This window comes from Myxocyprinus asiaticus, chromosome 34 (genome assembly GCF_019703515.2).
Source record: "Myxocyprinus asiaticus isolate MX2 ecotype Aquarium Trade chromosome 34, UBuf_Myxa_2, whole genome shotgun sequence".
In the NCBI taxonomy this organism is placed as follows: domain Eukaryota; kingdom Metazoa; phylum Chordata; class Actinopteri; order Cypriniformes; family Catostomidae; genus Myxocyprinus; species Myxocyprinus asiaticus.
Window position 1 is genome coordinate 12,679,854 of NC_059377.1, and position 26,300 is coordinate 12,706,153.

The 26,300-nt window shown below is 37.3% G+C and overlaps 2 protein-coding genes and 1 pseudogene across 2 annotated transcripts in view; 1 reads left to right on the top strand and 2 right to left on the bottom strand.

Annotated features, from left to right (window-relative positions):
* mgat1b (alpha-1,3-mannosyl-glycoprotein 2-beta-N-acetylglucosaminyltransferase b) overlaps positions 1-1,131 on the bottom strand; it is an 18,929-nt gene extending 17,798 nt beyond the window's left edge. The window contains exon 1 of the mRNA XM_051671488.1: positions 766-1,131. Within this exon, the coding sequence (XP_051527448.1) occupies positions 766-775 (10 nt within the window). The 5' untranslated portion in view covers positions 776-1,131. The remainder of the gene's footprint in view (positions 1-765) is intronic.
* Positions 873-17,455, bottom strand: LOC127424790 (valine--tRNA ligase, mitochondrial-like; annotated as a pseudogene).
* Positions 17,456-18,222: 767 nt separating this feature from the next.
* On the top strand, positions 18,223-25,600 carry LOC127425478 (E3 ubiquitin-protein ligase PPP1R11). Its single transcript, XM_051671533.1, has 3 exons — positions 18,223-18,728; positions 22,523-22,631; positions 22,905-25,600. Exons 1-3 carry the CDS (start codon positions 18,651-18,653, stop codon positions 23,084-23,086), a joined length of 369 nt encoding a protein of 122 aa, XP_051527493.1. The 5' UTR covers positions 18,223-18,650; the 3' UTR covers positions 23,087-25,600.
* Positions 25,601-26,300: the final 700 nt, after the last annotated feature.

Genomic DNA, 26,300 nt, shown 5'->3' on the forward strand with positions numbered 1-26,300 from the left:
AAGCAATCCCAGATGTGCAAGTCTTTCCCTCTTCAGCAGAACTGAAGTGAAGATTTTTTATAAGCACATTTCAGTTATTTTTGTCCGTACAATGAAAGCGAATGGGTGCCATTAGACTGCTGGCTGTTTGACGGCCCAAAAGTCATATTTAGGCAGCATAAAAGTAATTCCCACGACTCCAGTCGCTCAATTAATGTCTTCTGAAGCAAACCAATAGGTTGGAGTAAGAAATCGATAATTAAGATGTTTTTAACTTTAAAACGTTGCTTTCTTACAAGATATGACCACAACCAATCCCAGCTGTTTGCCTAAAGTAGTGTGTAAGTTTGTGTTAAATGACGTGGCAACATGGTTTAACTTGCAAAAGCTAGGGCTAGTGTGTTTCCAAGTCCCACCAGCTGAACTTTGTCATCACAACAACACGAGAGGAGCCTGGATTACTGGCAGAAGGTTCATACTTTCCCAAAAACACACAGCACTGGACTGGACATGATGATGTTAGAGGTCTGCTATGCGTTCAACTGCTCTGATTTCAACAGTACGAGATCATCATTCACTGCACACTGTCTGACCAAAGCTAGATCTAAAGAGAAGACCCTGAATCATCCCGAGGAAGAAAGACTTGCCACATATTTGTTCTGTTAGCTAATATAAATAATTGTGCATTCACACTGGGCTAATCAGAGTGGCTGAGAATATAACAGTGGCTAACACATACACAGAAGCAGACCGCAAACCACGACTGCTAACCCCACTCACTCTCACCTTTCATCATCTCTGGACAGGGTGAGGTTAAACAGCGAGCTGGTCGTGACCGAGGAGATCCAGATTGGCTGTATGAGAGCTTCACTTTTGACTCTTCGTCATCATCATCATCGGTCCCCTTCACTCGGCGCTGCTGTCAATATTCCGCTCTCTCCATTCCTGCAGCTGTCGCCCATTGCCCTCTCTCTCTCTGTGCTCTGTCCCTCTCTCTGTGTAATATACGTGCACGTCTGCAGTGATTTAAGCAGTCTGCGGGTTGGGACGCTTATTCTGACGGCTGTATTTGTAGTTAAAGCATTGATGGAGGTTTTCATTTGATGCCGCCGCTCTCTCTATGTGTACAGTACATTCAAAGCGATGCTCCACTTCCGGATTAACTCATTAAGTAAGACCCACCTCCCTCGCGCTTCCCTCCACTTCGCCATTTCCCTAGCAACAAATGCCTTAGCAACCGTCGTGAAGCAGTAATAGGTGAAAGATTGATATATTTTCAATAAATAAATAAAGGGTGCATCTCATTATAAAATGTCTGGGTCATATTTCAGCCCCAAATCGAAAGATAAAAATAAGATATATTTTTCTTAAAGGTGCACTCAGTAATTTTTTCCTCATTAAAAAAGTTTGACTCCTAAAGACATGAATTGTAATTTTGCAATATATGTAGGAAATCATGAGCACTCACATTAAAATGAAGACTCCTGTCATATCGGTAACCTTATAAAAGCTGTTTTATTCTACATGGAGAGGGTCCACACATGGGGGCTGCCATGTAAGAATCACATGACCAGCCGAATACTACTCACTTAATCTCAGTATCCGTCCTGTTATTTGACACCTTCAATCATTGATTAAAGTAATCATGGCTGACTGTGAATACTACATTTCTACAATGGCATCTGAAACTGAAAACTACTGATTTTAAATGATGCTGCATCCAAGTCACTAGATGTCAGTGTAAGTTCAAGATGACACAAAGACAAAAGTTACTGAGTGCACATTTAAGAGATTTAATGTCCATTGCAATGAATATACAACCTATGTGGAGACTAATTCTTTCAATTAGTCAACCTCCAACTTAGACTGTGGGAAATGTTTAATGTTACTTAAAATTGGTGCTATTTTATAGCATTTCTATCTTTATACTGAAAGGCTTTTTTTGGAAAATGTTAATAAAGCATCATATTGTTACATATTGTTTTCTTTCCTAAGAAGGAAATAAATGGATTTTGACAGGAATAGAAGTATATATAGAGTCAAATTTCAGCACTTTTAAAATCTGCGATTAACTACGAAAACGTATGTGATTAATCATGATAAAAAAATTAATCAATTGACAGGACTAATTTATATATATATATTGGATATGTGATAAATGTTTGAACATAGAAACATTTAATTTTCATGATTCTTAAAAGTCAAAACTGGCCCTAACTGAAGAATCACACGAGTTTCTCATTCACAGATCAATCAGTATAATATCTTATGATTCTACTGCTGGATTGGCAGAAGGAATGATACGGTTTCACGATATACCTTGGTTTTAAAACAGATGGTTTCATACCGTTGACATTTTCTCATTCACGATATTGCATGAATATAAAGTCAGTTTTTTTTCTGGACTTTTCTAAAATCCAAATCAGTTAATTTAAGACAATCGGTAACATTAACACAGCATCTTATAAACTTGACATGATAAAAAAAAAATCTCTAAATTACGACTTCCTCTTTTACATTCAACTGTCACTCAATTTAAAGGCGACACATGCGTGTTGCAAACGCAGCGCACATACATTTTGGAGCCTGAACCTTTATTTCCCCTACCAAATTGGCTGAAGTCCACAGTGTGGGAATACTTTGGGTATGTTAAATACCCATGAGGCACCAAAAATGTTTCTCAGTAATCCAGTTTGTAAGGTGTGGTGGAAAAAGTGTTAAAACACTTCAAACCTGCAGCACCATCTCTATGAGTGGAATTTATGGAATTTACAAAGATAATTCTGTGGGCCGCGGTCAGATTGTTTGTTTAGCCAATCAGAAGACTTTTTGCCTTTCAATCATTCTGCACGTTCACAGGGCAGCCCATATATGCTTGTGTAAGTGCTGGTACGGTGTCCACAGCATTGCCAACACTGTTCAGCTCAAACTTACCAGGTAGACATCACACAGACTGTGGACCCAGAAAGAGTGACTGTGACTGTGTGGAGCTCGTAGTTCTCAAAACCCTGCTCACACTGCTGAATGGTGCTGTAGAGTCTTGAGCAGATCCACCTGTCCATGCTGGAGAGAGGATACATCTGACAGACAGATAGAGAGAGGGATGAATGGGGGAAAAACATACAGTGAAAGAATTAAAAGTGCACAAAGTAATTCTATAATATGTAAAAATTTTCATGTTATATTTTTCACTCATCAATATGATTCGCTGACTGTTCTAAACAACCTCTGCACAACATAACAAGTTGACGTTCTCTGGACAATGTTGTTTGAGGTAAGTCTGAAGTTTTGAAGTTTTGTTTTTATTAAATTTGTAAGACATGTATGGTAACATGTTCTCAACATGATGCCAATATGAGGTGGCAACCCACCCTTATACAGTATTCAAATATTTTTCAAAAGTACTATTTCATGTAGTTTAACTACATTACATGACATAAACTTGACTTAATACATGATTTAATGTTGGCAAATGTGACGTCCACAAACCTCTGAAAATTTTTTTATTTTCCACAATATTTACTTAAAATTCCCTCAAAAATATTTCAAACAACATGTGCCCTCTGATACGGTTATTGGCCAATGGCAATAGTCTTAAACTGCTAAACATCGACAAATTAACCAGCCAATCAATCAGTCGACCACTATTGTGGTCTATAATATTATCTGCAGAATTATGAACACTAGTAAAGAGACATTTTGTTGATGTAATGAATAGTTCTTCTGGATAGTGTCTGCTGTACCTCGGCTAATGATGTGGGTAAACTGGCATCCTCCAACACAGCGAGAGTGAAGTGCACTATCTGCCACATCTTATTACAGAAATGTCTACAGTTCAGCACATGAGACATGGACAGGCTGATGTCCTCGCCTGACACAAAGACAGATGGACGAAAGGTCACATCACAGCAGGGTTGGTACAACACATCAGTAGATCTTCAAGCTTAAGTGTGCAATTTCTGTGCCACTAGTTGCCAAACCTAAGAATGGTTTACTGGGATACGAGAAAGTATTTTAACATCAGTGAGATTACACACATCAGCTTTAAGGTTTGATTGTAGAAGTTTGTAATGGCAACTCACCCTGGGCTTTGTAAGAGCAGAAGGCAAATCTCAAAGCGTCAGTCCCACACTCTGGAATACCTTTAGGGAAATCTTTCTTCTGCAGCAAGGACACATAGAAAAGGAGGTAAGCTTGCTGTTGGGAAGTGGGAACAAATGCTAAAATCTAGCTCCTTGGAAAAAAAACTGATCTCTAGAGCACATTACAAGGTACATGTACATATATAAACATTTTGCACATTCTTGTTCCTTAGACTTAGAACTTAAGTCCTAATGTAATGCTCAAGATTGCTCAAAGTTCCTCTTTTAGGAATTGGAAGGGTTTTAGTCTCAGTATTATTTTTTTTAGGGGGTACCTAGGTAAGTATAGTGTGCATGCAGAACATTTCAGGTTTGAGACCTCTCTCTCTTTTTTTTTTTTTTTTTTTTTTTTTTTTTTTTTTTTATGGGGGCGAGAAAGTGCAATTTTTTTTAAATTCCCCTCACTTTCAGGTTGAATATCTCTGGTGGGGCACTAAATAGGAACCTGTAATTTTCACAGATGTAAGTCCTCTATAGTAGCATTCTGCTGTAAACATTTTGAGTTTGAGATTCCACTGGTTACAGAGCTAGGGCTAGTAGAAATCTGGGGAAAGCCTACAGAATGTATTACATGTATTTGGAGAAATGAACAGATGTAATATAAGCATAACAAATAATAAAAATGAACAGTATTTTACATGTTTACATGTACATGTTTTAGTAGAAGCTGTGAGATTTCCTCTCTCAGTCTCTCTGAAATGTTGTGGGAGCATTTGGTGACAGTAGTCAGTTAGGCAGGTGTCAGTTTTCTGAGAACATTGTTCATGGGAACCCACACTTTGACATTTTGAATGATGTCCTTGGTCCAGGTGGGTGGAAGAATTTTACAAAAACATCATGTTTTCCACACTGATATCCTCAACCAATGGTGTATCTTTAACATATGGTGTTTCTCTGCCAGAGAAACAGAGAATTCATCCCTAGGGAGAACGACAGTGATCATATCTGCTCTGTCAGTCATAACCAACTGCTTAAAGGTGATGTTATCAGGAAGTGTGTCATCTTTGTCTGACTCTTCAAGCATCTGCAGTAAGGCCTCTATACCTGGACACTGGTCCAGCAGGTCCTTGTAGTCCACTTTTAGCTTTGCTGACTCAACCACCAGCTTGATGTTCTGATGCTGTGTGCAGACACAGACAGTGTGAGTTCCAGATGCTCTTGCCAGCACACACCATTTTGGCCTCAATTCACAGAATTTTGATCTCCCTATCTTTAACTCTGTGTGCTGATTTTTAAAATCCACATACAGTTCATTAAGGTTACTTAAAACGAAACGCTTTTGTTTATGAACTTTTTGAAGAAGCCTGTGATAGATCATGCTTCACTGTTGCCAATATCAAAAGTAGTAACATTTTAGACCTCATTGACAAGCAAAAGCTATTGTATGCCAATCATAAACATGATTATTGAAAAACACTGTTCATTTTTATTATTTGTTATGCTTACATTACATCTGTTCATTTCTCAAAATGCATGAATAAACTAGGCTTTTCCCCAGATTTCTTCTAGCCCTAGCTCTGTAACCAGTGGAATCTCAAACTCAAAATTATTACAGTAGAATGCTACTATAGAGGACTGATATCTGTGAAAATTTCAGGTTCCTATCTGGTCTGCATGCACACTATAATTACCTAGGTACCCCCTAAAAAAATTAAGACTTAGACTTGAACCATTCCCATTATAAATTGACCCTAAAAGTGGAACTTTGAGCAATCTTTTTTTTTAAGTAGATAGAGATGGATGGATGATGGATGGATGGATAGTAATAAGAGATATATAGATGGATGGATGTATTTAGAGATGGATGGATGGATGGATAGTAGATAGAGATGGATGAAAGGATGGATGGTAGTTAGAGATAGATGGATGGATGGATGGATTGTTGATAGAGATGGATGGATGGATGGTTGGATAGAAGATAGAGATGGATGGATGGATAGTAGATAGAGATGAAAGGATGGATGGATAGTAGATAGAGATGGATGGATGGATGGATGGATAATAGATAGAGATGGATGGATGGATGGATGGATGGATGGATAGTAGATAGAGATGGATGAATGGATGGATGGTAGTTAGAGATAGATGGATGATGGATGGATTGTTGATAGAGATGGATGGATGGATGGTTGGATAGAAGATAGAGATGGATGGATGGATAGTAGATAGAGATGAAAGGATGGATGGATAGTAGATAGAGATGGATGGATGGATGGATGGATAATAGATAGAGATGGATGAATGGATAGTAGTAAGAGATAGATAGATAGATAGATTGAAGGATGGATGGTAGTTAGAGATGGATGGATGGATGGATAGTAGACAGAGATGGATGAATGGATGGATGGTAGTTAGAGATAGATGGATGGATGGATGGATGGATGGATGGATGGATGGATAGTAGATTGACATGGATGGATGGATGAATGTATGGATGGATAGTAGATAGAGATGGATGGATGGATGGATGGATAGTAGATATAGATGGATTGATAGATATTAGATAAAGATGGATGGATGGAAGGATGGATAGTAGTTAGAGACAGATAGATCAAAGGGTGGATGGTAGTTAAGAGATAGATGGATGGATGGGCGGGTGGATGGATAGTAGACAGAGATGGATGAATGGATGGATAGTAGATAGAGATGGATGGATGGATGGATGGATGAATTGTAGATAGAGATGGATGGATGAATAGTAGATAGAGATGGATGAATGGATGGATGGATAGTAGTAAGAGATAGATTGAAGGATGGATGGTAGTTAGAGATAGATAGATGGATGGATGGATGGATGGATGGATGGATAGATGGATAGTAGATAGAGATGAATGAATGAATGGATGGATGTAGTTAGAGATGGATGGATAGTAGATAGAGATGGATGGATGGATAGTAGATACAGATGGATGGATGGATGGATGGATAGTAGATAGAGATGGATGGATGGATGGATGGATGGATATTAGATAGAGATGGATGGATGATAGTAGATAGAGATAGATGGATTTAAAATAGTAAGAGATAGATAGATCGAAGGATGAATGGTAGTTAGAGATGGATGGATAGTAGATAGAGATGGATGAATGGATGGATCGTAGTTAGAGATAGAGGGATGGATGGATGGATAGTAGATAGAGATGGATGGATGGATGGATGGATGGATAGTAATAAGAGATATATCTATATGAATGGATAGTAGTTACAGATAAATGGGTGGATGGATGGATAGTAGTTAGAAAAAGTCATGAAGCAAAACCGACCAGCTCTAAGATTAATTACAACATTAAAAACTTTCATTTCAAACAAAAATGTTTATGAAAAAAAAAAAAAAAAAAAGTACAAGCCTGAGTTCTTAACATCTTTCATGAGGACCTGAACTATGTGAAGCATCCCATTAAGCACTGAGAATGACATAATGAAATTAAAAATGATGGTACTCTATGGATTTATAGTCATTGATTAAAAGTAAAATGTATATAAAAATATATACGTAGTTTGAGATTGTAGGACTTGGTAATACCATTAGCAATGCTTCATGAGAGTGGGTGGTCACTTCTGAGCTCTTTTGGTGCACTTTTCGTTTCCATGTTTATGTCAACTTCTCTGATTGGAGGATCTCTCTTTAGAATTATAGGTAGTGTAGTTCTTTACTAGAAATTAAGCTTTTAAACAAGCTGAAACTGTCTTGTGTAACACCCTCAGAGCTCTTGTCAGGTCTGAAAATTAATTTTTACTTTCGGAACCTGACTTTTGCGCTCTATGGGAGAATCTGAGCTGTGCTTCCATGGCAACAACACTCTCTCTCGTATCGAAGTTTCCTTCTCTGATTTTCTCTTGAAGTCTCTGTAAAGATCAGACCAGGTAGTACAAGGAGATTAAATTGTCTTGACAATAAGCACACATTAAACCAGCATCACAGTAGCTGATTTTTCCAGTGATTTTCAGGTGGAGGCTTAATTTACATAATCGCTGGCCAGTTGGTAAGACTGGGCATTAGCGTCTGTTCAGCGGGAGGTCGTTAATCCCTTGACCGTTGTGACTCTGAGTTAATGGTTCCAGCTGAGTTAATGGTTCCAGCACCTGGAAAAGCACACCAAAGTTGTTTGAAAAAATCGTTCTGTAGCCAGGGGCGGGGGCGGGCTCTTGTGTTCTCTTCAAGTGACAGATGAGCTTCTTCTTTTACTGAAGAACTGACATCAAGCTGATCTCAACATTTTTATTCGCAATTCCACTCAGCTGCGCATCATCACAAATGCTGATAGTAATCCATAGTGATTCTGTCACCAAGAATTTTACCTTTATTCTCCTACACCAAAATTAATAATGAAATCAGAAAGCAGAGGCACAACTGTCTGTTTTTACGGAAATTAATTTCTTTATTCACTGAAAGCTGCATATAAACCTACGCGTTCTACGGCAAGCCTCAAGTGGATAAATACACAATCACACACTTTCACAAGGTAAAGTTACTCCATCACATCCTAAATCAATCTATTGCAATTGTTTATGCTCATGAATGGATGGATGGATGGATGGATGGATGGATAGTAGTTAGAGATGGATGGATGGATGGATATTAGTTAGCGATAGATGGATGGATGGTAGTTATTGATGGATGATGGATGGATAGATAGTAGTTAGAGATAGATAGATGGATGGATAGTAGTTAGAGATAGATAGATGGATGGATGGTGGTAAGAGATGGATGATGGATAAATGGATGGATGGATGGTAGTTAGAGATGGATGATGGATGGATAGGTGGATAGTAGTAAGCGATGGATGGATGGATGCATGGATGAAGACAGATAGATAGATAGATAGATAGATAGACAGACAGAGAGATAGATGGATGGATGGATGGAGGGTAGTTAGAGATGGATGGATGGATTATAGGGAAAAGAGTGACCAGATCAATAGATAAATTGTCTGCTGTGTGAAAAAAATATTTCACAATTGAATCATTGCCTAAAGGTTTACAATGTTGTAACCATAGAAACTGAAGTGTGAATCATGTGAAGTGTGTGATAGTAACCCTGTGAGATAGTGAAGTTATCAGGATTCACTCCAAACTTCACAGCAGCACGTTCTTGAGCCTCTGCAGCACATCTGCCCCAAACCCACTGCTCATGTAATTGTTAAAACCTCAATTCTTAATTCTTAATGTGATCAGGCCCATCAAAATACTGTCCATACTAAGGTATGCCAAACTTTTGGATATAGATGTAGTTTTAATAACAGCCTCTTCTATGTCATTAGAGTTCTGCAATGTCACTCGATAAGCTGGTCTCTGATGAACCCACCAAAGTTATAAGGAAATACACCAATCAATGCAAGGGGAAATTTTACATGACATAAGTAAGTGATAATGTACAGTCAGCCTATTATTATTCATTAAACAAAAAAATTTGACTGCAGAATTCTGTGATTGACAAATCAGAATCAAGTTTTCCTGAGAGATGTGTAATAAAGACTGTACAAGCATTAGAAGAAAAGGGCAAGCAGTATAGTGCTGGTGGACTACAGTTACACATTATGAGGTATGAAAGGTGTTGGCAATTATAAGGCTAACATGATGTTGGACAGCCAGTTCTTCCACATTTTTGTATAATAGTGAGTAAGTTTCTGTAGATCCTCATCTTACACTTCCTAAAAAGAGTAATTAAGAGAAGTCAATAAAGCTTACAACATATTATACATTGTACACATACACAATGTATGACTTTTCAGTTAATGCACCAACAAAAAGCTTTGTTACTCTATTATAGAATGTGATTTCCAGTTAAGCCCTTGATAACTCAATGTCTAACAAATTTACACTTGCTCTAGGGAGTACTGACAGGGACAGTTAATGACCCAAGAGCCTTGGACCCATTGTTCAATGTCAACAATGCTATATAAACAAAGCCATGATTATGCCATTTTCACTGCCAAACTGTATATGCTGAAATGTATAGGTGGCAACGTACTGTAATTATGAGTAAGGGGCCTTTCGAACAAAAAGTGTTCTCACATTCCATCTGCAACATTTTTAATTGTTGGTCAACATACATATGCCTCAAAGGGACGCATCTTTTGCCATTGAATCATGTCTTGTGCCATTAGTGCTATCTTTTTAAGACATGTCCAGTCAAAAGCAGACATCCTAAATCAAAGTGAACCACTACTGATGACTTCCAATTTGGGTTTTTGAATGCTCCTGGCTCCTAAAACAAAGTCAGAGACTTTTTCATGTGCAACTAGTGTGGTTTATGGCATCTTCAAAATGTATTTCTAAAACAATGCACATTTAAGTTTAGTCACTCACTTGAACTGCTTTTTTTTTGCCATTTCTTGACAGCGTACAAACCACTGTTTCTTCAGCAAAGGTTCAGTAACATCTCCAGAACGGCTGTGTGGGAGGAAGGAGGTAAAGACAGGACACAAGGTCAGATGACGCTGCTTTTTGTTCAGTCAAAAACTGACAAGAAAGTTTTAAGGAAATTATCAGAAAGTAAACAAAAATGTGGAGAAATATATCCAGATAATTTTGCAGCCAATAAGGTTTTCTCGAATGAGAGGGGAGGAAAGATTTGCTCAGCTTATGCTTCAGTTCACCATAGTTTGCCTGCAGATAGGTAATGACATGGGGTGATCCCTCTTTTCTCTGAACAGCTTTCTCTCTAACAGTGTGCTAATCACTCGTTCCCTGGCATTAAACCACTTTGCTCCCTGAGGAATAGAAAGTTCCTCTTCAAGCTTGCTATGTGAACTTGTGCTGAATATCCAAATACGCATTACTCTAAACACAAGGATATCTGAGGTGCTACAGACGGGTTCCGTAAGTAAAAATCCCGTTCATTTTCGCCTGGGTAGCTCAGTGGAAAAAGACGCTGGCTACCACCCCTGGAGTTTGCTAGTTCGCTAGTTCGAATCCCAGGGTGTGCTGAGTGACTCCAGCCAGGTCTCCTAAGCAACCAAATTGGCCCAGTTGCTAGGGAGGGTAGAGTCACATGGGGTAACCTCCTTGTGGTCGCTATAATGTGGTTCGTTCTCGGTGGGGCGCGTGGTGAGTTGAGCGTGGATGCCACGGTGGATGGCGTGAAGCCTGCACACGCGCTATGTCTCCGTGGCAACGCGCTCAACAAGCCATGTGATAAGATGCGTGGGTTGATGGTCTCAGATGCAGAGGCAGCTGGGATTCGTCCTCCGCCACCTGGATTGAGGCGAATCACTACGTGACCACGAGGACTTAAAAGCACATTGGGAATTGGGCATTCCAAATTGGGTGAAAAAGGGGGAAAAAATCCAAAACAAATTACAAATAATAACTTATAAGCCTTTAAAGACAGACCTACGGTGAGCTCAGAGGTAGTTAACCAATGGTTTCTATTTCTGTTGAAGCCATTTGTCCACAATATTTTAGCTTAATTTAAAAAAAATCATGTGTACTAGCAGAATTCACGACAAAAAACGACACTACCCATAATCCTGAAGAGAGTTCCGCCAGAGAATCACGATAAACAAGGTGCGGCAAAAGAGCTCTGCAAAAACCATCCACTCCCATGACGCATTGCGAATATACTACACTCAGAAAAAAGACTTAGAATTTGCAATTAACTTAAAATATATTGTTTTATAATTGTATTTTTCTAATTTTTCATACAATTACCTCATTCGCAATGCTTCATGGGATTATAGTTCATTCCCACATGAAAGACATTAGGTTCACAGTCTTGTATCTTTGTTTTTTTGTCCGATTTTCAAATATTTTTTTGCTTCAAATCAAAATTTGTAATGTTGTGATTCACCTCAGACTCTGGTTGGTTTGGTTCATGACTTAGAAATCTTTAATGAAGGATTTATGATATCCCTATGGAAAAGATGAATGGGAAAAATACTTCCAGAACTAAGATGGTTGAAAATGTGGGTGGGCACTGTTATGCTCCTTTAAAATTGAAGGTTCTAATAATATAATATAATACATCTCTGTACCTCTAGCCACTGGCCACACAGTGATGTCATGGTTCTGTCTCCACCAATCACAGTGAGGCGTGGGAGTGAATGTCTTTGAGAGAGCATGAAGTCAGTGTGTTCGTGAGCTGGTGTCAGTTAAACACTCATTTGTTAGAAGGATAAAAATTAGGGAAAAATTGTACACACATGAATCATTAAGCAATAAAGGAAATTCCAGTTATTCCAAATTAATTCAAATAAATTCAAGCACTTTTTGTCTCAAGACAATTATGTGAATTAAATACCTGTGCCTAATTCCATATCCACCATACATTCAGTGACATTAAGTGGTAACCGATCTGTGAATGGATGCCTGCACTGTTTGCTATGAAGAGCCTGATTAAAAAAAACATTATAAATATATAGTAAAAAGTCAATCTAAATTGAATATATGGGTTGTTGGCACGTTTTTATCAACATTAAGACTGTAGGTTAAAATGTATTTAAATATATTTTAAGTCATATCACATGTAATATCACAATATCATATCACAGCAATGGCCACATCTCCCAGCATCGTCTCTGGGTGTGTGGTTGACACAGCAATCTCACCGTCTATAAAAAATACATCACACACCTTAGAAACAAGAGGAAAAACAATGTCTTGAGATAATGAGCATGAACTGCATTTTTAGTACATATTGGCCTGGTTGCTAGGAAGGGTAGAGTCACATGGGGTAACCTCCTCGTGGTCCCTATAATGTGTGGTTCTCGCTCTCTGTGAGGATGCCCTCAACACGCTCAACAAGCCACATGATAAGATGTGCGGATTGATGGTCTCAGATGCGGAGACAACTGAGATTCGTCCTCTGCCGCCCGGATTGAGGCGAGTCACTACGCCACCACGAGGACTTAGAGCGCACTGGGAATTGGGCATTCCAAATTGGGGAGAAAAAAAAAACAACAACGCATAAAGGCGTTTGCACTATTTTTGGCATAATTCTACTATTTTTTGTAAACAACAAAATGATGTCATTGTGAGCAAAAACTTGCAACAAATAAATAAATATGTAAATTGTTTGGCCCAAAAATCAGGGCCGCATGGCGAAAGTGAAGCACCTAAGTTTGCTGCCATTGCTAAACAATTTACTCTGAATGTCGATTTACTATGAATGTCAATAGAGTACAATACGACCTACTGTACATTCTATATATACTATATATACTTTTTTATTTTTATTGAATAATGTGTATCTATATAGTGCGTATTGTATACTGAACAGTGTATGTTATTATTTGTATATTGTTGAGTGTAATTATGTGTATAACAGATGTTTAAATTGTGTTGTGTTAATCTGATGTTATTGTAAATTGGTATATGTCTCATCACTGTCACGACTGCTATGTTGATCGGAACTGCACCCAAGAATTTCACACACCATTGCACCTGTGTATATGGCTGTGTGACAATAAAGTGATTTGATTTGATTTGATTTGATTTACTCATTTATTTATTTGTAGCAAGTTGTTGCTCATGAGGACATCACAGTGATGTAATTTTGTTGTTTACAAAAAGTCATAGAAGTACGCCGAAAATAGTGCAAATGCTTTTATGCATTTTTAAGATATGAGCAATCAAACATAGTGGCCCCCCTGTACAGTGCCTTGCATTAGTATACAGACGCTTAAACAGTGCAAAGTGAAAATTAAGAAAAATTAGAGATCCAGACTTTCCATTTCCAGACCTCTTTGAGGAACTCTTCTCTGTAGTCCTGTCTGCTCCTCCCCTGCTCCCTTAACAGCTTCCTCTCATCCACTGACTACCGGACACAAACATCAGAGAGCATTCTGAACAGTTGCAATACATCAAAAGCAGCATACTTTTTTCTCATTTAACAGATAAGCAGAGATGGAATACCTGTGCTGCAATCCCTGCGTGGTCACAGCCTGGAACCCACAGCCCTCTATAGCCCTGCATTCATCGCCTGACCAGTTATAAATCGAGAGGACATTGTCTGATCATCTTGGTCTCAGCGACCATTTATATACAGTACATCCTTTATATACAGTGGGCTCCAAAGATCTGAGAAGACTAGCGAAGGTGCTTCTATTTTGCATTCTTTTATAATTTAATACAAAATATTTAATTGCAAATTATATTAGAAATATATCCATTATTGGAGCTGGCAGTGACTCTTATGACAAAATTATATGTGATTTGAGAATGCACCTGTGGCAGACAAGCCTCTTGTTCTTCGGGAAAGGAGGAAGCAGGAACTGGATTAACAATCAAAAAGACTTTAATTCTACATAAAACAATTAACTAAAGCATAACAAAAGCGCACACACAAAACACTGCTGCATGAGATACTCTCTCTCTGGTATCCCCAGCTCCTCTGTTTATCTCTCTCCCGCTGATCGGGCAACTCAGCGCCAGGCGTGAATCCTCTCTGCCTGGCCACGCCCTCCTCATCGTCACAGCACCATTGAGCATCTTGTAAGAAAACAAGGAATTCTGACCTTTTAAGTTAAAATGATAAATTTCACAAATTTGCTTCCACTTGATTTAGTTAGGATAGTGAATACTAAATATTTCCTCTTCATTTTAAGTCACAACCTTTCTTTGTATTACATTTGTTTTATATGCTATATTCAACTTTTGGACCCCACTGTATGTAATATTAAGCCAAGACTCATTGGTTGTTTAAAAGCCATGTGATAATAAAAGTGTTTCTGCACTCTTAAAGTGATAGTTCAACCAAAAATGAAAATTCTCAAATCTCTGTAGGTCTATACAATGCAAGTGAAAGGTGACCAGAACTTTGAAGATCCAAAAAGCATATAAAGGCAGCATAAAAATAATCCACACAACTCCAGTGGTTTAATCCATGTCTTCAGAAGTGATATGATAGATGTGGGTGAGAAGCAGATCAATATTTAAGCCCTTTTTAACTATAAATCTTCACTTTCACATTTTTCTTCTTTTGTTTTTGGCGATTAAAATTCTTCCTGCATATCGCCACCTACTGGGCAGGGAGGAGACTTTATAGTAAAAAAGGACTTATTAAATATTGATCTATTTCTCAACCACACCTATCATATGGTTTCTGAAGACATGGATTAAACCACTGAAGTATGGATTACTTTTATGCTGCCTTTATATGCTTTTTGGACCTTCAAAGTTTTGGTCACCATTCACTTGCATTGTATGGACCCACAGAGCTGAAACAAACATCTAAAAATCTTCATTTGTGTTCTGCAGAAGAAAGAAAGTCATACGCATCTGGGATGGCATGAGGGTGAATAAATGCATTTCTGGGTGAACTATCCCTTTAACCCTACATTTGAAAAGCACATTCTTTTTGCTGCCAAAACTGTAACACAGCTGCTGTTTTTGCAAAAAGTCATTAAAATATTACCAGCAAGCCAAAGCATCTTCTGTAGCCACTGTCAGTGCATGTCCAAGGTGCAAAGTGCCGGTCACATTTGGTGGAGGCATACATAAGGCAAAATAATTGTCTACTGCATGGGGCAGTTTACTCTTGAGGAAAATGAACAAAGAAAAGCTTGCTGTATGCATAATACAGGTGCTCAACCAAACTAACAATGAAGCACAAAGTGTCGAAAACTCTATTAAATTTAATAAATCTATTATGTTTTTTTTATTTAATCTCATCAAAATGGTACTTTTAAGTGGAATTTTGAGCAAAATGTTCTTCATCAGATAGATAAAACTAAAATAATGTTAAAAATACAATCAAATACCTCCCTGAGTTTTCCTTGAGTAGGTCTTCACATTATAATTAACCAAAAATATAATTTGTGGGCACATAGAATGCATTACATCGAAGACTGTTTAGTGTGCCTGTAAATCGTCCATTATACAGTATGTGTATGTGAAGATTTGTTTAGTATTTTGCTGTAATTGCTCCCTTACATGCTGCTCAGGACTGAAGAATCCCTGTTTCTCCCACCATTGATACCAGCCGAACTCCACATATTCTGGGCTGTAGGACTGAAGGAAGGGCAGAGAGGTGTCTGAACAAGAGAGGAAGTTTAAAAAACATTTGCAGAGGTCGTTTATAGAGGTAACAGACAGAAGAAGCATTAGGCATCTATCATAGCTGCAGAAATAATAAGCGAAGTAACTATTCCAGTGCATAAAAGGACAGTAACACAAGACTTAACAGGATGAGAAAGAGAAAAAAAAAATACTACATTTTGCTACCTTTCTTCTCTCCATGTACAAGGGGAGCTGTGTATGTTATTTTCTCTTTTTCTGACCAGTTCAGTCTGACATCATTAACATCCTGCAGGGGTCAAATAAATAAGGCCTTAATTATATTTATAGATCCAAATCAAATTAGCCTTTGTACTTAACACAGCATAATGCACACTACTGAGTATGGCCTTCTGACTCTCTCTTCTGCATTTGGCTTTCTTTGCTTGAGTCCTGGGATGATGTGATGACTGTGTGTTAGTTAAGGCAGGAGGTTGAGCTGATTGAGAACAGAGCCTGAACCCCTGCTCCATGCTCGGTGTAGATCTCTGATCCAGATTCTTGGTGATGGCACATGCACTGGCTTCCACATGTCCTGAAATAGACAACAAAACGTTTGAAAAGAGTCAAACATGGAATGCACATTGAAATAATGTAAAATATTAACAAAAATAAACAATGAAAGCAAAACAAAATATTTTGCAAACATTCAACGGGGTCAGCAGTGTCTGGCATGTCTGCATTAAAGAGATAGCTCACCCAAAAATGAAAATTCACCCATCCAGCTTTGAAAATGCCCACAGATTGTGAAACGTCTAACATGGATTACTTTTATGCTGCATTTATGTACTTTCTGGAGCTTCAAAGTTCTGGTCACCATTCACTTGCATTATATGGACCTACAGAGCTGAAATATTCTTCTAAAAATCTTAATTTATGTTCAGCAGAAGAAAGAAAGTCATAACCATCTGGGATGGCATGAGGGTGAGTAAATGATGAGAGAATTTTCATTTTTGGGTGAACTATCCCTTTAAGCAATAAGTGTACACAAACAAAAAAGTACCATGGCAATAACATGTTGTTGTTGTTGTTGTTTTCTGGACATGGCACCATAGTACTTCCATTGTATTCTTTGAAGTACCTTTGAGTACAATGTAAATGTCATGGTGCATATTTATGACAATCATTCAATACAATGGCATATCAGACTACCATGTATTACCACAGTATTTTATGGATGGTCTGCTTGTGCAGAGCTCAGTCAAGAAATTAAAGTAAAAAGACACAACAAACAAACAAATAAACCTTAATTTATACATCACACTTGAAATCTTCGGAGGAAGATAACAAAAACCATGCAAATACAGGGTAAATATAGGTGTCTAACAGAGCTTTTATACAACGTTCGTTAAAATGCGGTGTAATCCCATTAACAGAGGAAATGTCACACGGTGAAAAATAAAAGGTCTAAAAATGGATATACCTTCATTCAAAGTGTGCTGTCACAGGGCGCAGAAATATTGCGAATACACCACAGATATACCAGAGCCCTTCTACCAATTTTCATCTAATCTTAGCAACAAAATGCATAGTGCATTTATGGATGTCTATGGAGGAGATGCTTCAGTGTGCTGAATAAACTGCTTTTGTGAGGAAACAGCTAATCACTTAATGAACTGACCACATTTTCGCCAATCTCCAACATGTATTACACTAAAAAGAATCCTTGGGATTAAGTATGTGTGGCATTTATTACGATAAAATTGCTGTTTTAAAAGAGAAGACGCGGACAATTTTGCGACAGGTAGGTGTCAGTTTACGGCTCTCCCCGTTCATTTGTATGGTGTCCGCAAACGGTGACTTACTGTCGTAACACGCTAAGTTGACCGTTTCGCTCTCTCCTTTGGTAAAACACGGAGGTTGTTATGCACGTAACTAAAATAATCTTTGTGACATACCTATTTTGGGGTTGAAAATTCAGCATGACTACAATGTTTACAGTTTAAAAAACATATCAGTGACAGACACATATACTTACAAACAATTAAAGTTAAACAGCTGCGCATTATATATTGTTTCTCGTTATGCGATTTCTTGCAGCGTCCGATGTTTCTTGTCGGACAGTATCTAGAGGAACACTCAATAGCCGCGACTGAAAATCTAGTGAGCTACCTATCTAGACAACATTGTGAGGCAGCATATGCTCGTTGCGTGTTCCGGGTCAGTGGCATTCTAGGCTAATTCCGTGTGAGTTAACATGATTTATTAGGTATCCAAACCAGCTGAGCTCACTTCGAGCTCACATTTGTTGCCAAAGCAGTCTGTCTAGGTAGGCAGCTCACTAGGTTTTGTAACGCACCCGATATTTAGGAAGAGGTCCGTCCGTGAACCGGTCCGTCTGAGCATTGCATGGTGCAAATTCATCATCTCATGCAGTAATCTCAGATTCATTCAGCCTTCGACTTTCTGACCCGCCAACAGAGACGCGAAGTCTCGGGGTTTTTTTTACATCATCTAAATTTAGACCAAACTGTCGTCGATCTTAATCGACCGAGTGCCGGTGAGAGTTGTTATTCGGGTTTGATCAGTCCGATGGCGGAGGTTTCAGGTACATCGAGTGAGACGATAACGGAGACCGTTCAGACGGGCACACCGCCGCCACCCCAGCAGGTATTCTGCCCTCATTACAACAAACACCCGCACTTACACGAGTTACACGAAATCATTCGTGTCTAATAACCAACAGCTGATAACAAAATGTCTGTTGTGATAGACTTATCGTTTTATACTGTTTTAGAGCATATCGAGTTAATAACGTGTTTATACAGAATGGATATCGGCATAAGGCCTGTTTACTAAACATCACATACAACATGAGTGTGAACATTCAGTTTGTCAGTGAATTATGTTTCTTTTTCTAGTGATACATACGCTCCTATACAACTACGCTTACATAAATTGACCTAAAAATGCCCTAGTAACAAAGTGTTTTTGCAATAAAACTGTTGGTAACTTGGTAATAGCCACCATTGTGATGCCACACAATCAGATTGTAATACCGCGGCACTTTGATATACCACTGATATGGCACTGCGTGATTACAACTTGTTCAGAAATATGGTATTGTCATGGTACTTGGTAGTACTAGTACTATGGTACTTTGTGGTACGGTACATTTTTATTTGTGAGATTTACAACACTTAATTGTGGATTTCAGAAGGTTGTGTGTATGTGGTATTACCATGGTATTTTTTAACCCTCTTTCGACCCAGCGTTGCAGAATTGCAATGTTTGTTTACATGAATTACAACTTTTTACAGTTTTGGCGGGAAAAATGCACATTGAATGTCACAGGTTGCGACTTCTGAGTAAGATAAAACAAAACATTTAAAGCTGAAGTGTGTAACTTTTTCCGTGTTAAAATACTTTATCTTTTTTCCAGCTTATATGCAGGGACAACTGTATGTAAGCCATTTTTTATGTTGATATTCTCGAAAACTGTAAACTCAGTGGAGCTACAATTATTCCTCTGTTTGTTTTGAGTGACCCATCCATACCAACACAACCAATGCAGTGATTTGGGGGCGGGACTATCTGTTTATTCGAACAATAGCAGACCAGAGTGTATTCAGAAAGTAAGGATGGGCATTCATCAATAATTTGGTATTTGAATATTTAAGCTCATAAAAAACGAATACTCGAATATTCTATTATTTAAATGAAGTTAATTAATAAAAAAGAAAGAGATGTTGTAAAATAATTTTTTTAGTCATCAATAATTATATAATTAATATAATTATATTTATTTTTCACACATTATACATTTGCACATATACAGTGAAATTCTTTTTTTCACATATCCCAGCTAAGCTGGGGTCAGAGTGCAGGGTCAGCCATGATACGGCGCCCCTGGAGCAGATAGGGTCAAGGGCCTTGCTCAAGGGCCCAACAGTGGCATCTTGGCAGTACTGGGGCTTGAACCCCCGACCTTCTGATCAGTAACCCAGAGCCTTAACCGCTGAGCCACCACTGCCCCGTCTCAAGGTTGCGACACCATTAAAAAACAAAAACAAGCTTCTAATTATATCCAAAGCAAGCTTATAATTTGTCCTGTGCTTTTTTTATTAAAAACATTTAAACAAGCAATGCGTGAAAACAAAAAACGTTTAGAATGAAAGCATTTAAGCTCACGCAGTGCGAAGAAAAAGAAACCGCTAATAAAGTAGACTGACGCAATTAATGTACAGGACGAATGTAAACACTCGACATCTAATAGTTATGTTTATATTGTATCTCATGTCATGTTTTTGTTGAGAAAAACAAGCATATCCACATGCTCAGTAAACTATACTCATTTATTTATACACACCAGTTTAAATGATGGAAAGTTTTTCTCGGATGCCATGTTTGTTGTTTACAGAAGCGTTGTGGGGATTACGTTGCAACGGGGACGCTGCTTTCTGACGAGATGCACATATACGGGAGTAAAGAGTTCACTGCTTATACAGTACATTTAAACAGGAACCCAGCTTTCTCGCAGTAAGCCACATTCTCGCAATAATCCGCTTTTTGGTGTCCATCTAAACGTACTGACAGAACGGTTTGCTCAACAAATGTGAGCAACTTGTGTCCACACTCAACAGCGCCCAGTGCATTCTGTTACAACTGTGAGTTTTAGTTTGTGTGTTCAGGATTTAACATGCATCCCACTGTATATATGGGCCGAAAAGCAAAACTTTGCGAAATTCGAATAGTATTTTTACTTTTCAAATAATTATTGCAGAACGAATACTCGAGTATCGACTACTCATGCACATCCCTATCAGAAAGCTGTTTGAAAACAAATGTTTATTTTTGCGATTCTGTTCGGTGGTGCAGAAATTACACACTTAAGCTTTAGAAAAATTGCCCGCTCACTTTTTTTAGCCGTCTTTGTTCCGAAAGTATTTTTCCAATATATTTTGTCCATAGGTTTTCATAAAATCCTTCATAAAAGAGTTGTAAGCCATGAACCAAACCAACCAGCGCCAAGGAGAATCACAACACCACAGACTTTGTTTTGAAGCAAAAAAGTTTTTGAAAATCTGACAAAAAGACAAAGGTACAACACTGTGTACTTTACGTATTTCACGAGGGCATGAACTACAATCCCATGAAGCATTGCAAATGACGGAAATATATAAAAAAGGTTGATTTTAGGTTGTCGATTATATGTAAAGAAACAATGTTTTTAAGTTTACTACAAAATATTCCGATATATACAAATATAGATGTATTTTGAGGGTGTAGGGAGACCAACTGGATTGCGTCAAGGAAGTGGGTGGTCGCTGCTAAACTTGTTTGGCAGACTTTGTTAACTCTGATTTTCTGATTGGTGGATCTCTCTTCAGGATTATGGGTAATGTAGTTGGTCACTGGGAATTCCACTATCAAACACAATTTTTAAACAATGAAGTTGAAATAATGCAGACGGACGGCTTCAACAGAAGCATATACCATCGATAAACAACCTCAGAGCTCACGGTAGGTCTGTCTTTTAAAGGTTTATAAGTTATCGTTGAAAACCAATTAGTCTATGGAAAAAATAAATGGGATTTTTACTTCCGGAACCAGACTGTTGTGCTCTATAGTCACCTCGAAGTACATTTGGCTTAAAAATCAAGATTTGTCCATAGACTGCTACTGTTTTCTGAAGTCATACAAAATTCACCCCTTTTTTTTTTTTTATATAAACAAAGGCTTCCTAAACACATTCAGTGAGGAAAAATAGAAAGAAAAAAAAAGCAATCAATCTCTGTGCTTGGGCTGTGAGGGTTAAGTGCCAAACTAACAAATTTTGGTTCCCAGAAATTCTAGAAATGTTCGTTTTTGGTTCCCAAAGTGTTTCTTGAAAATATATATATATTTTTCCATGGAAATTGAATGTTTGTTTTAGGCTGTGCTTAATGGTTTCCTTAAGGTTTCCCTAAAGTTCCCATAGCCTCTAAATTCCTGGAACATTTCTGCGAAAAATCATACATGCAAAAATCATGTCTTGTTTTGATCTATTGTTCATGGTTACACAAATAAAACCTTAAAAAAAATCTTTCTAGAAAGTTAGGAGTTGGTTCCCACAAAAAAAAAGAAAAAACCTAATAGGAACCATACACTAACGTTAGGAGAACGTTCTGTGTTTGCTGAGTGACTGTTAGAATAACGCATGGGTTATTTTTCATTTTTATTATGGTTTAACAGTAGCAACAATAACTAGGAACTGGTATTTTGACAGAAACTATGATTACATGTGGTACGTTTTGGTATGTGATCAACCAGTATAAATATATCCACCTGTATAACTACAGAAAATAAAGATGATCCACATTATCAAAGCATTATTATAATTATTATTGTTAATGTATTCATATTTTATTTGCACTATATGCACTATAATAGCTGGAATATGATCCCATTCTGTGTCATTTCAGGAGGGAAGAAGCCTGACTATCAAGCTCAGGAAAAGGAAGACAGAGAAAAAAGTGGAGTGGTCCAGTGACACAGTGGACAATGAACATCTGGGCAGGAGGTCTTCAAAGTGTGAGTCTCCATTGGGCTTGTTTTGTGAGTCTAGATGGAGAGATTTGAAATGGTTAGACAATGAGAGCTGAAGTAGTCTTTGTTTTAAAGGAATATTTAACAGTGTTTTTTAATTTTTTATATATATATATATTTGTGAGCTGCCTATATGTATTGTGTAGTTTCAAGACAACTTTAAATAGCTGACATTTAGAACCTAGTTTGAAGTACCAGACAAAGTAGTCTTTCAGACAAAATACATTCTTATAAAAAGACTTCGATATTTTCACCCAGGTTGCTGTATTTACGAGAAGCCTCGACAGTTTGGTGAGTCCTCCTCGGAAAGTGAGGGAGATGACGAGGAAGGCTGTGGAAGTGCGCACTGCATTCTTGGACATGGAAGAAGAGGTCATGGACAGACAGAGGGTGGGGGGAGCACCATCCCCCCCAGCTCCGGTGGAACAAACCCTCACTAATTTTTAATGAGGGTGGGAGATTTTATTTGGAGGGTAATGGGCAGAATGGGCACTACATTCATAATCCTTCATCCTCACTCACACTGAATTACATTACACCATCACTGGGTGTCAAAAGCTTTTTGATTAATGAAAGCTTATAGAGAAATTAAATGTGATTAGTTTTCTCTGCAGTCATTAATATGATGACGAGGGGAAGACTAAATGTTTTTTTGTTTTGTCTTTTTGGTGATCTGAATGCTGCAGAACATTTCAATTTGTTGTAAATACACAATGGTTTTATTTCTTTTTGTAAACTCAATATATTTATTTGTTATCAGTTCTGTGTCCACAAAGGCCTCTTTTATCATGCCAGATTTAATTAATTAAGAACCCAACTGAGCGTAAAGGAATATTTCGGGTTCAAGTTAAGCTTAGCGATTTCGACAGCATTTGTGGTATAATGTTGATTACCACAAAAAATATTTTCATCCCTCCTTTTCTTTAAAAAAAAAACAAAAAAAAGCAAAAATCTGGATAACTTCTAATGGAAGTGAATGGGGTTCAGTCTGTAAACATTAAAATACTCACTGTTTTAAAAGTATAGCCACAAGACGTAAACAATATGTGTGTTAACATGATTTTAGTGTGATAAAATCACTTACCAGGATCACAGTGTTTACCAACGTTACATCGCCATGACGATAAAGTTGTAATATTAGCTATAACTTTACACAGATAAAGTAAGTGATTTTATCACACAAAAATCATGTTAATATGCATAATGTAGTGTGGTAATACTTTTGAGACCATTTGCATTTTAACATTTTGGCCCCGTTCACTTCCATTATAAGTTCCACTCTAATCCAGATTTTTGCTTTCTTTATTTTTTCTTTTTTTTTAAATAAACAAGGGATGAGGCAAAATTATTTTTTTGTGACTATCAGCATTATTAGTAATTCTGTTTATTGAGCTTGTATTGAACCTGGAATATTCCTTTAAGAATCAAAAGCTCATACCTATTTGTTAAATCAAAAACTTCAAAAAGGAATTGCATTTGACCTAATTGCAGTATATATAATGTTATTTGCCTCGCAGTGTCACAATTCCAGCAACAGTTTTGCTTCATATCTCTTGATCACCTGGGAAAATTCAAACATAACAATGTATTGTGTGCTGTAGTTGAGATAACTGAGATCCCTTTGAATATTTTTACACGGCACGTTAAATCATCTCCGTAAGTCATCACTAGTTTGATTGAGGTATTTAGCTATGTTCAGAATGGAATGCTAGCTTACTACTTACTAATATACTGCACAGTATACACTGTGTACTGCTTTTTAAAAAAAAAAACAAACAAAAAAAATGTATGTATATATATATATATATATATATATATATATATATATATATATATATAAAATAAGTGACAGATGCATTATGCAACAAAAAAACATTATGCTACATTGTTGTCACATGACCTCGAGTTATCTTCTTGGACATGAATATGTTTGTTTTTCATTCTTAATTCAGTTTTGTGTAACAATGCCTTGGCTTTTGGCAGTCAGATTAAATAATGAGTGAAAATAGCATGTTAAGAATTGTGACTGATAAATGCATTGTGGGATACAATATTCGGTGCAGTGGGCTTTGTTGGATACTGTGCATTTTGCAAAATGAAAACTGTGAACGGGATATATACTTTATACCTGCAGAAATAGTAGTATGTTAGTATGCTATTCTGAACATAGCCAGTGAGACAACTGACTTCCCTTAGACAATCAGAGAAGTATCTTTCAACTATTAAAGGACTCGGTATGTACATAGATTTTTTTTTTTTTTTTATGTTTAATTGTGGAGGGACACATCTCAAGAGCACTGAAAAACATCTCTACTTCTACTTCTCCATGTCTGAATGTGATTTGAGAACACCACCTTGATCATTGGATCAGAGATTACCAAAATACCACAAGTAAGAAACGAGCTGTAATGTGATTTAAAAGCGATAAGATGATAGTCCCTATGCAAGGACATCTCACAATAGACAAAAGCAGAAGTGACATTTAACCACAGGTTTAACCTCCCAATTTATTTAGACTGTTGGATTTGGCATAGAAGTATTTGGAAGCTGCCACATACTGGGGGAAGATGCTGCTTTTTCAGCAGAAATTGCAATAAATTCCAGCTAAAAGTGGGAAAGGTGCATGCCGTCAGGAAGGTGTTTAGCAGTTTAGCTTGATGTAAGCTTTAAGGTGTAAACTGATATTATGTGGTGGTGGTGGTGGTGGACCGTGTTCTGTAAAGATCACAGAAGTGTGCATGCTGGATGCTTGCCAAGACCAAAATTCACATCTTATTTCCTTTTCGGTCCCACATATTTAATTAGTTTACAGTTTATTCCCACACGGAACTGTATTCCACCATTCACACACATCAGTTATCACCATGAATGCACCTGTATGTACGGATTTAATATGAGCAGATGTTAAATAATGTTGTTTATATCGATTAAATGCTTCAACAATGGCAACCTGACTTTGTGTCTGTACTGATTGATTCTAATCCTGTTTATTGTTTTATCCTTATGAAATGTCCATTTATATAGTGAGTCCATTTATGCACTATTTGTTGATCTCAGCAGCTTTGTCATAAACATTTGTGACCACTGAAGTGTGACAGTAAAAATACATTAAATTAACAGCATATGTTGAAACCAGGGCTAAGCAGTTTGAACTGTGGTGTTCATATGGGCGAGACGAGTTTGAATATACTGTAGCTCCCCATCTTTTCCTGTTCTTTCTCTACTGGTATAAGCTGTTACACTTTTATGTACTTCAACTTAAAAACTTTCACATACAATTTGTCAGTTTATGAAAGACATCATTGCATCCATGTATGAATCTCATAAGAACATATTCAGGTCCCATTTCACCCCAAAACCAACAGAAAAAAAAAAATATATATATATATATATATATTTTGCATATAAATTAATTTTTATTTTTATTTATTTATTTATTTTATCATTCAGGACAATTAAGCTCATTTCCCATCCAATTTTTTATTCAATTCTCAATTTTAGTTATTTTGTAGCTCTCATCATCACTACGGTGATTCTCATTATTGTATATCATCCTAAAGGCAGTACAAAAATAATGCCATGGTGTATAAATACTTGGAAATTTGAATATATTTTTTCACATTACATTAATAAGAAAAATATTTCTTCCATTAC

Coding starts and splice junctions, on each gene's coding strand:
- LOC127425478 (XM_051671533.1), top strand. CDS start 18,651: ATGGCGGAGGTTTCAGGTACATCGAGTGAGACGATAACGGAGACCGTT. Junction 18,729..22,522: donor CACCGCCGCCACCCCAGCAG/GTATTCTGCCCT, acceptor GTGTCATTTCAG/GAGGGAAGAAGCCTGACTAT. Junction 22,632..22,904: donor GGGCAGGAGGTCTTCAAAGT/GTGAGTCTCCAT, acceptor ATTTTCACCCAG/GTTGCTGTATTTACGAGAAG.